Source organism: Branchiostoma floridae, chromosome 12 (genome assembly GCF_000003815.2).
Source record: "Branchiostoma floridae strain S238N-H82 chromosome 12, Bfl_VNyyK, whole genome shotgun sequence".
Lineage (NCBI taxonomy): Eukaryota > Metazoa > Chordata > Leptocardii > Amphioxiformes > Branchiostomatidae > Branchiostoma > Branchiostoma floridae.
Genome location: NC_049990.1, coordinates 3,060,404 through 3,073,289, shown reverse-complemented (window position 1 = coordinate 3,073,289; position 12,886 = coordinate 3,060,404). Strand labels below are relative to the sequence as shown.

At 41.2% G+C, this 12,886-nt stretch overlaps 1 protein-coding gene across 1 annotated transcript in view; it reads right to left on the bottom strand.

The window, feature by feature from the left end:
• Positions 1-12,886, bottom strand: part of LOC118428263 (transmembrane protein 255B-like) — a 28,912-nt gene that overhangs the window by 3,208 nt on the left and 12,818 nt on the right. The window contains exons 2-6 of the mRNA XM_035838278.1: positions 12,545-12,694; positions 3,473-3,612; positions 2,168-2,230; positions 1,582-1,671; positions 823-989 (exon numbers count right to left, since the gene is read on the bottom strand). Of these exons, the coding sequence (XP_035694171.1) occupies positions 823-989; positions 1,582-1,671; positions 2,168-2,230; positions 3,473-3,612; positions 12,545-12,686 (602 nt within the window). The 5' untranslated portion in view covers positions 12,687-12,694. The remainder of the gene's footprint in view (positions 1-822; positions 990-1,581; positions 1,672-2,167; positions 2,231-3,472; positions 3,613-12,544; positions 12,695-12,886) is intronic.

Sequence of the window (12,886 nt, the reverse complement as noted above, 5' to 3'; positions counted from 1 at the left end):
AATTATCTATCAATCATCTATTAATACACTATAATCAAAGTAAGAATGAAGAGGGAGTGGAACATTGTTTATGACAGGAGTCCACGTTGTCGTATCTGTGGGGCTGGATCGACAGGCTGGGGGGAGGTACAGTGGTGATTAGTATCTATCATTATCTATTAATACTATAATTAATAATGGTAATTAATCCATTGTTTATGACAGGAGTCCACATTGTCGTATCTGTGGGGCTGGATCGACAGGCTGGGGAGAGGAATATTGGTGATTAGTATCTATAATTATCTATCAATCATCTATTAATACTATAATTGAAGTAAGAATGAAGAGGGAGTGGAACATTGTTTATGACAGGAGTCCACGTTGTCGAATCTGTGGGGCTGGATCGACAGGCTGGGGAGAGGAACATTGCTGATTAGTATCTACATTGTATTACAATAAAGCAGGGTTATAGCCAGCATCCGTTCTTCTGTCCTGGACGGACAAAAATTTTGCCTATGCCATCCGCTATGATAGATAAAAATTGGCATGTGAAGGTACTAATTGAACAAAATTGAGTCTACCAGCAAAATCTGCCCCTCACAATTGGGAAATAGCATTTCAGAGGGTCTAGATTTCTGGGGAGAGAAACAAGTGTTTTTTTCTTAATATTTCTTTATTCATTTTTCAAAAAATAAACAATAGTAACACAGAGTGGCATGACAATTGAAACTGAAACACATGAAGTACCAAAAAATCAAAACATAAAAAAAAAACAATTGACAGTGAGCCCTAACTGCCATAATATAAATTTAACAGTCATCAAACAAACAAACAAATACGTACCTGTATCCCGGCACGTTGCAGTGTTGTTGTGCATACAGATGACAGCAATAACACGTCCGATGGTACACCACCATGTCACACTTTCCGAAGGTCCAGTACCCGGCCTCACCGCACGTTACGTAACCCGTCGGACCGTTCACGTGGGAACACATTGAGAAGTCTGTTTTCTGTGGAGGGAAACACAGGATGCTGAATTTAGTTTAAAAGACTGACATTTTTTTTATACTTGACCCTTTGCTGACGCCACACTTCCAGTCTGGATGTGTGACTTAGGCTTTGGGTCATTTAAACTTGATAAGGATCAGAGGACTGATCAAAAGCTTGTTGGTTAGGGCTTTATTTTGCGTACGGATTCAAAGTTTAAAATTGCAACATGAGACTGACATTGTTTAAAACTCGTCAATATAAAACTCGTCAATATAAAATTTCTGTAAAAGACTCAAATCTCGAAACTTAGGTGTTGGTTTTATTTCCGAGAAGATGCATTTCCATGAAGATGCCTTTTCAATGTGTTACTAGAAAAGAATTGTGTCAATTTGAAACACCACAAAATCTGGTGAAATGAAACCAGCATGAAAGCAAAGGACTTTACATTAGATTTTAAGTGGCAAAAGAGGTAGCATATTTTGTAAATGTGCTGTCACAAAATAAGCTTTATTCTTTTAACTATACGATTTTGATGTCTGCAAACAATGATACGATGTACATTTGTAGCAGTTCTAGGTGTGATAACTGACATAAGGTAGCTATTGTACTCACTGCCACAAGTCCTGCCGCCACACCGTCCACAACTGTGCCGATCATGGCCATGACTGCACCCACCCCCAGCACCACCATTCCTGCAGCCATCTGGTAACATAGCAACAGCCAATCAGTGGTTAGGTACAGTAACCATGTTACCATGGTGACAGGGTTAAGATGACTGGCACAATATAGAGGGTTTAGAGTTGAGCCATGGTGAGCAACTCAAGATGAAAGTAATGTGGATACCAACAATCCAATGATAAATTATTGTTTATATTCGGTTTCCTGCAATTTTAACTGCATTTTGGAAAACCCGGCAGATAAAGCCACTGTTTTGTGAACTACAATATTTAACCATTTGATGCAAACAATGCAAATGCAGATATTCAGCGTGGATTTTTCTAGTATGCAAAATTGCAACTATATTTCTATGATCTTACAAATTATTGTAGGTAATTTCAAGCCCAAAGATTTGTATGACCTTGAAACTAAACTTTTAACTTCAAATTGACTGTTGTGACTTGAATATCAATGATCATTCTCCTACATGTTATCTATGTTTATGCTTGAATTTATGGAGAAACGAACGTCACAAACTCACCCATATTCTGCCCTTCTGAGACTTGCAGACCCCCAGCAGAGATACCAGCGAGCCCACAGCAACCTGTCAGAGAACAGCAACAAGATTACCATCTTCAATTACAGTTCTACAGTGAACAAGGTGTCCATGTTTTTAATCTACCGTAAGTATGCATAATACTGTAAATGCATTTAAGTTCGCGGAGATTTAATTTCGCGGCAGCGGGAAAATGGACTTTTCGCGGTGGATTTAATTTCGCGGTAGCACCATGTACTGTAGTCTCTTACTGTTCGCAGTGGTTTTAAATTCGCGGTGAAGCGGCCGCCGCGAAAACCGCGAACATTAATCCACCGCGAAAGTTTCTGCATTTACAGTATGTCATTCGAGGGCCATCGATGTACGTGATTGTTTTATGCAATAATTCTACCCAATATGTATATAGCATCCCCACAAAGTTCAGCCATTGGCTGTGATGTGAGTTGAGCTGTACAAAAGTTGACAACTACATAAACCAATACCATATCACAGGGTTGGACAAGTCCACTAGCCTGATTGTCCCGGGCAAGTGAAAGTGCTGATCGGGCAAGCACGTGTCCTACCCCACTTGCCCGATCGGGCAAGTAAGATTTTTCCATGCGTGAGATTTTGATATACATGTGCTTGTTACTTTTCAGAGTCATGGCATCCGGCATTGGTTAACACAGAAAAATGGAGCCAATAGAATTCCACTACTGGAAGTGAAAATACATAAAGAACTGTTACTTAAATTTCGGGCAAGCGAAAAGTTGGTTCGGGCAAGTATATTTTTCATGTTCTTGCCCGATAGGGCAAGTGAATTCTAGAAAACTTGTTAAACCCTGTATCATATCATATCATAAAGACTAGTCAGGGCTTGAAATACTTTTTTCTGCATACCTGCACTGGTTCAGGTAACATTGAAAATTACCTGCACCAGACAAATTTTACCTGCACAACTCTGAATTTAGGAAGTATGGATCATACTAAAATTGTTCGGGAACAATTGCTATTTTTCTCTTATACTTTACAGGTAGTAACATTTAATGCAGCTAATAACAATCCACATACACTTACATCATATGACATGTATGTATAAAACCCAGTACATGGTCCAGTGCAGGTTAGGTGCAGGTAGACACCAGAAATACCTGCACAGTTCCAATTTCACCTGCACTATAGTGCATATGCAGGTGGTATTTCGAGCCCTGCTAGTAGATAACCATGCTGACCAACTCCAAACCACAGATGACCATAGGCTGAAGTCATATCGGAGGATACCAAAAGAAGGTCTACTTTCTGACCACGTACCACGATGCCCGGCCAGAACGCCCCCACTTTAACGTTGTCGGTGACAAAGTGAGCGCGGAGTCCGACCGCGAACGACCCCAGAGCCACCAACAGGGTCACGATGCACAGCTGCACCGCTCGCTTCTGCTTACTCACATACTCTGGGAAAACACAAGGAAATATATAAGTACATGTGTACCAAACTTTGTTGAGACATCTATATCGTATACATATCCATTTACATCCGTCTCTTCTGACCTGTGTCACATACTCTGCACAAAACACACAGAAATACTTAAGTTTTAAACTTTCTATATATGGTATACATATTCATTTGTACATATTGCATGTACGTCTGTCTCTTCTGTTGTGTCACATACTCTGCAAAAAACAAGGAGAATAAACATGAAAACATTACAACAATGAGCAACTTTCACTATTACATGTATATCCTCTGCCTCATGACATAATCTGCAAATAAATAAAGAAACACAGAAGGAAAAACTGAAGTCAGCTTGTACAACAGAAACATTAAGGAACTTTGAAAGTGTACCTCTGTCTATTGCGCTTATTCTCTTATGCCCCTCTCGTAAATGATTTCTATAATACTCAGGTTTCATCCAATGCAATCATGAACAATGCAGAGATCCCAGACTTCATCCATTTGATACACACATACACACGTAGAAATTCACTTTTTAACTTTAAGATAAACAAACAAACACACACAGTAAGACACACAGAAAGATAGAGAAACGTAAAACAATATCTTCCTCCCTTGGGTTGTGGTAATGACTTGGTATTTTGGCATTAGAAGTTTTGCTGCCAAATCCCCTCCCCTTAATTCCTCTCCTAAACATAAAAACTTCAAAATGGTACTTAAAATGCTTTATAGGTTGTAGACTAAGTGTGAGGATTAAAAACTTACCCATTGCATAATCAACAGAGAACAACGGAGATTAGGGTATATGTAGGATACACTCAGTCTGGCAGAAATATCCCCAGGAAAGTTCACAACAAGGATATGGCACAAAATCAATATGACGGATATGTGATATTGCAATTGAACTATACTCATGTTGTTGAGCACTTTCATTCTGTGGTTATTCCACTATAAAACAAGGGGAGGGAGAGTTAATTTGGCAGGTTGGGATCTTAGTAATACTGTTTTGTAGGATATCTTTACTGTTTATTTCTCAATGGCACAGGTATATTTTAGTACACTCCAGTTCACTTCCTCATGGGTCTCAATTATTATTTCTAATTAAGCTAGCAGAGGACAACATTCAAAACAGAAGACAAATTTGAATCTGACTAATGCTTGGGCAACAATTTCAAGTTGGTGCCCGATTTGGGTGTTTTGGGGAACGAAAAGTATGCTGTAGAAGACAGCAAAACACACGAAATGTTTAAAAAATAGTCATTGGCAGAATCTTTGTATGTTTCTTAAAATACACTTTTACTTTTTGTTCCTGCAAACTGCCTGACCAGGCCCTGGTTAGGAAATGTGACCGTAGAATAAGACATTACAGACTTCCCTCTCAGACCCCTTTTCACAACTCAGTTCAATCTTCTTTTCAATCTGCTTCAGAATCAGGTTATTTCTGAGGCTCTTAAATTACACTTTGACAGCTGACCAAGTGGTTAACTTGTCAGGACAAGCCTCCTTACACCTCATGGCTTCGTTAACAACTTCGTTAGCACCCTCCGGGTACTAATTACTCTCTCCTGTATGTTTACTTAGCCAAGGCCCCCAGTCCATTGTGGTGGCATCTCCAGCATCCGCTAAAGCCAGCTGGTTTAACTGCCTGTCCTGATATTGTACAGATGCCCTGATTTGACCCAAAGGCACACAAGAAGAACCAGTAATTGTCTGGGGGTCAAACCAGGACAATTGCTTCATAATCATATGTTTTCGCTCCAGATGCCTTTTAGATTGTGGACAGTCTTTAGGCTACGCCAATTTAATTTGTTGGTTATCGGACAGAATAAAAGTGTTGTGGGTTCTTTTTGTGTGGCTCTCCTCAAACAAGGGACCTCAATTTAGCATCCTATCTGAGGGATGGTCCTAGCCAGAACTAGGTATTCATTTTCACCTGAGTGAAGTAAGGAGCATATCATGCGACTCCAACCCAGTACCTTGAGACTTCGAGTCATCAAACATCCTATCCTTACGCTATGCCATGCCACCGTTTTTCGCCACTTTGCAGATTAAATGGTTAACCTGTCCTGCTGGCATTTTATTGCCAATAAAATGTCCCTGAGCTGACTTCTTCATCAAATTAGTAAAACTTGACCCCTTCTGAACTGCTGCTGCAGATTTACTTCCCTAATCGGTGAAAATATTTTAAGCAAGAGACAGTCCTAGTGTCTGGCCACACGTGCCAACTGTACATGTCATCCCCGTATTATACACCCCTCGATAAACTTATTCACCAATACAGCCCTTCTCAAGGCTAGCGAGGTATTTATGGACGTCCTTGTAGCTCTGACATTTTCAGGTAGAACAGCTTTTCAAACCAGCAACACCTGCCGTTAGCCTGGGTACCAACCGGATAGTATAGTTCGCTCTGGCGTTTGTCATACACTATATGCAGTCGCTTCTCTGCTATTCCGTCTGGGAACCTTAAACATGTTAACGTCTGGAATTGTCCAACTTTTGGATGAGGGCACTGATTGGTCACTACACTTGAGCGAATTAAGGAATGGGTTCAAGCGATTGTTCGAACACTCAGGCGTTCCAACACCCGAAACGCCTCCGCCTGCTTGTGGGAGGGCCTGTTGTCATCAAAGAACCCATTTTTTAATTCGCTCATTAACTGACGTTACCACCAAAAGGTTTGAATGTGCAGTTATCCAGACGGGTAGCAGAAGCGAACATAGGAGCGAACTACTACCTGGATGGTGCTCACGTAAACCTGATGGTATTCAGGCTAACCTAGCCTGGTATCCAGCCCAATTATAGCAAGGAGCTACAAATACTCTTTGCGAAGAGGACAGAAGAGACTATAATACGGCTGGATACCAGGCTAGGCTAACCTGTGGTGTCATTAGACCACAATCTGAGGCCTCATCAGACAAGACAGACTCACCTGACCTCCTGACCTTTTGCCTGGGGCCACACATATAAGAAACAATCCTATCAACCTCACATCCTGAAACTCTATACTCACTTAGCACTGTTGGCTCTCAAGTTTTTTTAAGAAAACAAATCCTTGTATTATGGAAAGGAACAAGGGACCAGTCCCTGGCCAAGGTACTTAGACAGTTACTAAACTAAAGGCATGTGCTATTCCTTCATTTGGACTTCTGAAATTGAAGGAATTTTCAACAACAAAGTAAAAATACTAGTCATTATTGTACAGTACTGAAACTCCTCAGTCATAAGCAATGTTGCTCTCAAGTTTTTCCCCTCAATTTGGTATCTAAATCTATATCGACATTTAAAAAATCTGAATGTTGTGACATGATATTGATGAAAATGCATTTTTTTTCAAGCTAAAAATGAAAATAAACAACAATATGCTCTATAAAAAATAATAACTGGGACGGGAGGAAAAAATAAAGCTGGAGATAACTGTGGTATTAGTGGCCAAAAGCATGAACATATAGAATACAACACAGTGTATTCCGTATTACGTGGGGCCGCGTAGCACAGTGGTATTGTATTCGGCCCGTGACCGAGAGGTCGCCGGTTCGAATCCGCCTACCGTGTTGCCGGTCTTGTGCCCTTGGGAAAGGCACTTTACACGACTTTCCTCACTTTACTCAAGTGAAAAAATGAGTCGTCCCTCGGATAGGACGTTAAATGGAGGTCCCGTGTATGGGGAGAGTCACACCCCATGCACGTTAAAGAACCCCCACACGTGCGATGGTGCGGTGTGCGTTGGTGCAAATCCTTCTTTCGGGAGTTGGTGATTCACTTCAAATCACCCGGATGGAGGCCTGGCGAACCTCTGTCTCGTATCAGCCACATGGTGAATTACATCATTCACCCGGACGGGAGACCTGGCGCATCCCCGTCTTGTAATTAGCCTACGAAAGGGTATGTCACCCCGTAAGGGGCGGTATAACCCCGTCGTGTGTAGACATGTGCGAACATGTCTACATTTGAGCACGTCGACCGATGATGATGTATTCCGTATCCCCCGAGGTATCAGCCCGACCGCGGGTCGGATCACCTGACGGCCGAAGGCCGGAGGGCAATCTGACCCCCGGGAGGGCTGGGACCGAGGGTGATGCGGAATACACCGTGTTGTATCTTATTTATGTCATACCCACCTGAGAAAACCCCTGTTTTGATGCGAAATGCGCCAGAAGTTGAAAAAATTTGGTGCCCTCGAACAAAAAAGTGTTCCAACAGTAATGTTCCAACGTCCGAATCAGGTATTCGAACATTTGATGGCGCCGCACTCGGCCCGCACGAAACAGTTCGATTTATTTGAATGGAGCCTGTGTGTCACGCCTTTCGAACCTGTGCGATAAGGAAGTTATGGCCCGGTCTGGAACACCGGTATCGAACGTTTTTGCGTCACAGGTATGACATAATGTGTTTTACACAATCTCCTTCAGTGAAGGGGTGATTGCCCCAAACCTCATGAGCACATGTCCGTCCGACCATTTTGTACCCCCAACAAAACGTTTCCCGTTGTTTAGTCTGACTTGTTTGTTGTGGCGGTTAAACTATGAGGTCAAGTGTGTCGGAAGGATCTCCATTACCTTAGCAACAGTTGCCAAGGATTTATTCAAGGCGTTCACACCTGTAGAAAACCCTTTCAGGTGCGTATTGGTGCACAAGCTTTACGGTGTTAGTGTGACACTTTTGCAACTGTGTAAGAATGGACCAGTGACTTGTAAAGAAACAAGTGACCTTGGGAAGCCTACTTTTGGAAGGAATTATGACCTTGAGAAAGGAGTGGCTGGTTAAGGAGAGAAATTTTTTGCTGATTCTTAATTTTGATTTTTTCCTTTGCAAAACAAAGTATGTCTTGTCAGCAGTACTGGGAACTTAATCTAAGTCATCAAAATTATCCCACGGTAAAAATGGACAATTTTCAACAAGAAACAGAGCCTAACAACATATCATATCATGATGATAAAGAAAATTATGATGAATGCACCACTATCAAATGGAGTGTGATAATTGAATAATGATACAGTATTCAGCATCAATACAGTAACACCTGTTACATGTAGAAGCCATCTACAAAATGTACATGTGGAGTAGATCTACAACGCTTTCTTACACCTGTTACATATACAGGGCTCGAAATACTGGGTGCATGTGCACCCAGGTGCACCCAAAATTGGAGCTGTGCACCCAATTTTTTTTCTGTGGGTGCACAATATTTTCTTAGGTTTATGTATGTAAAGACATCAAAGTATACTACTATACATCATATTCTTGACATCTAAGTGTTATAAAGATAATAAAATGTCTGTCATGGTACTTGTTTAAGAATTTGATAGCTTTTAACTAAGTTTTATTATTAGGTTAGTACTCAAATTTAAGTGGTGCACCCAAAAATTTGTTGGTGCACCAAATTTCCTTAAGCTGGGTGCACAAGTGCACCTATTCCCAAAAATGAATTTCCAGCCCTGATATAGAATCCATGTATAGCAGATCTACAACCCTACTTTAAACCAGAAAGGAGGACTTTGTGTGGAACTCTCCAGTACATGGGACTGTGCTATGTAATACAAATACGTGTTCTATTTTCTTTATGTCATGATAGGACTCATACCCACCTGAGAAAACACATATTTCGATATATCTTGATGTGAAATACACCAGAAGTTGAGAAAATGATGTGTTCTCGAACAAAAGATTGTAACAACAGCAATTCTACTGTCCGAATCCGGTATTCGAATTTTCAACCGTGCCGTATTCGGCCTGTTCGTAATAGTTCAATTTACTCGAAGGAAGCCTGTGTGATACAACTTAGAACCTGTGTGATACGGAAAGTTATCACACGGTCCAGAACACCTGTATCAAACGTTTTCGCGTCACAGGTATGAGATAAAGGACAGCATCTTTCCTGACCATACTGGTTATAATTAGGAACTATCGATATATATGTATGTGATCTATGTAGACAGTAGTACAGTACATATGACCAAGGAGGTTGAATTTTCAACCTCCTTGATATGACTGACATTTGCGTCAATTTAGTGACTTTTGGACACGTTCTGACGGTTCATCCATTTTTCTAGTAACAGTAGTTGTATTGAATTACTCTGCCAGTTCATTCTAGTGATTGATGTCACCAGGAAAGTCTTTTGTGAATGTTTTCAAGTTGTAGACTAGAGATTGAAATGCCTTGTAATATTGTCAACCTAGATGTCTAACCTACACCTACATATGTATGTACCTCTGCTATAAAATTACAGATTAGATGGATTACATTTAAAATACATTTATTCTTTACAGGGACGGATAGTATCAAAACATTGCGAAAATCCCTGTCCCCTCTTCACGCTACAGTAAGATATGTAAAGTAGTTGAGCAAAAGATACATGAAGGAGTTGATCTGCACACAGTCGAGTCTCCACCATCCCGACAATGGCGCCTCTGTCAGACACACACTCATCACAGTTTTCTACTTCATTACACCACAAAGGAGTGTCCAGTTGTTTTGAGCCACTGGCTCGACACTTGGGGCTCAACACCTGCCGCCGAACATACCTGAAATAATCTTCCTTTGTTCTAAAACTCAACAGTATAATCATCGCATTTCTCTCCAAAGGTTTCTGCCTCCTGGTAATGTAGTTTCTAAACCTTTTATAGCTGTCTCTTTTCACTTGCCTCTATCAGGCTCCACAGGTCACTGGAAAATAGTAGAAATTGGCCAAACAAGACAAAAACAAGCCAGAGGAGTTAGATAGCAGAGGAGCACAGTTTGTGACCTAAGGCCATCCAACTCCTGAAGCATGCTTCTGTCTTACTTGGCCAATTTCTACTACAGTGATGTAATATCTAAACCTTTTGTAGCTGCTGGGTCTCTTTTCTGCCTCTACCAGGCTCCACAGGCCGCTGGAAAAATACTAAAAATTGACCAAATTAGACCGAAACCACACCAGAGGAGTTAGATGACTGAGGAGTACAGTTTATGACCTTAGGCTGGCCAACTCCTCTAGCGTGTTTTCTGTTCTATTTGGCCAATTTCTACTAGTTTTCCAGCAACCTGTGGAGCCTGGTAGAGGCTGTCTTTTCACCAGTCTACAAGAATAAGACTTGGCAGGGTTCTAGTCAGGATTTTATTTCAGCCAACTCAAGCCAAAAAGTCAAACTCCTTCCCCCACCTGATGGCACATATGGCGGTGCCCATCTCCGTTTCAGTAGCCCTGGGCCACACAACTTTGTGCAATGACTACAGCAGAGGGCTAATCCACTGGTAGTGGTGTGTGTTCAACTACCATACATTTTCCCCAAATGCTGAGTGCTGTATCATTTATTAACTTAAAAATTTAAGTCTTTGGTATGACTCTAACTCACGACCTACCAAATCATGCAAATGCAAGGCAAACACTCTACCCACTTGGCTATTGCACTGGATTTTAGCTATGCCATGTTGATTTGATTATATGGGATGACTGGGCCCTTCCATGTTTTCGAAAAGGTAACATAAAAAGTTGTCATTCTAAAGGTACCCATTGGGGGACTTAATTCTCTTTATTTTAGACCATGCATAATTGGAGGGATTTTTGTCATTTTGTGGGGTGTTTTCAATACAAAATTTTTCTATATTCATATTATTACGCAAGCAAATACATCTTTCTTCTATGATCATTATTCAGATTATGTTCCACACTTGTACCTCACTCCAAGGAGATTCAAAACAGAAAAACTTCTTGCCCTTGCTAGCTTACTCTAACTTCCTATTCTATTCTAATGTACTTTACGTGAAATGCTTGGACAGACAAAGAAGTCCATACAGCGCCACACGTCCAGGCCAATATTCACACGGAAATAAACGGCCGCCCAAAATTCAAAGCGCCAAACCGCCGCCAACCCTCCCTGGGAACCAGCGAAGCCACAACTGTCCACAATTGGCCATAATGACCGTAACTTGCTCCTTTGTACTTCAGATCTTTTTGTCCCGCCATCTGTTCTCTCTAAACTGTGCTGTAAGCTTCCACTTGACTCCACTTGGCAGAAACGGAGTCCCAAAGTCAAACGTACGGACAACAATACGGGAAGACTTTCGATGTGCACTTCAGAATATAATGGTGTACAAGAATGGATCTCAGGCCTCGCTAAGGTCACATTTGTTGGTTCTCAGTAGGGGTGGGTACAGGTCGGTACAAAACCGTTTTTTTTTTCTTGTTGAACCGATAAAAAAAGTCGACCGGATTTTGGACTGAGTGACCAGTTTATATCGGCAGCAGTTTACACATTTTGGCGCTTAACTGTTCAAGAAATAAGAAGATAGAAGAAGAGTACAGTACCTTTTTACAAAGCAATGCTATGCAAGCCTAACTAATAATAACTTATCAGGTAATTCCTCACACTTTTTGGGGAGGAAAGAAACAATGCTCAGTGAATAAAAGGAGTACTAAAGACTAACTCGGACGTTTTGTTTGGGTTTGGAAGAGACATGGCTAAATTCATCGCTAACTTCTCATACCAGGGCCATACAGACACAGGGACACAAAAATACACACAGACATACACACACACACACACACACACATTTCCTCATCAAGAAAGACTAATTATTGGGTCTTAAAATGTTTTTTGTCTGTTGGATTGTTGTCAACACAGTAATTCACTATACTTTAAAAACCTGGGCATGTTATTTCTTCCCATGATCTCCTTGTATCAGTGATTGTCTGAATAAAAAGTGGTATGTAATCTCCAAGCAGATCCTACAATGGCATAAGATAGTACCAAACGGGCCAAGAAGTGTAGTCAGCCAAGAGGTGTACATTTGCCATGTAGCGAGACACACTGACTCCTAAGCCGGCTTCACTCCTCTGGTACCTTTTGAATTTGATAATATCTTATGCGACCGTAGGATCTGCTTGGAGATTAGTGATATGAGTATTGAGTTCCCAGAAAAGAAAGGCTAATTAAACTGAAACTCCTCCTACCTTTACATCTGAAGTTGACATCGCTCAGTGTTCTGTTTGTTTGTTGTTGCTGTTGTTGTTGTTCTTGTTGCTGTGGCAACAGAGGCCCCGCCTCGGGAATGGACTTCTTTCCCTTCTTCTCTTTCTTCTTTGTTTTGGTCATCGTAAGTCCTAAGGGGGGAAAACAAAAGATTCGTTAATTAAAATGTTGTTATCTTTACCAAGTAGGTTATGTTTTTGGTGCTGTTTGTGTATATGTGTGTGTGTGTGTGTGTCTGTGTGTGTGTGTGTGTGTGTGAGTGAGTGTGTGTGTGTGTCTGTGTGTGTGTGTCTGTGAGTGTGTGTGTGTGTGTGTGTGTGTGT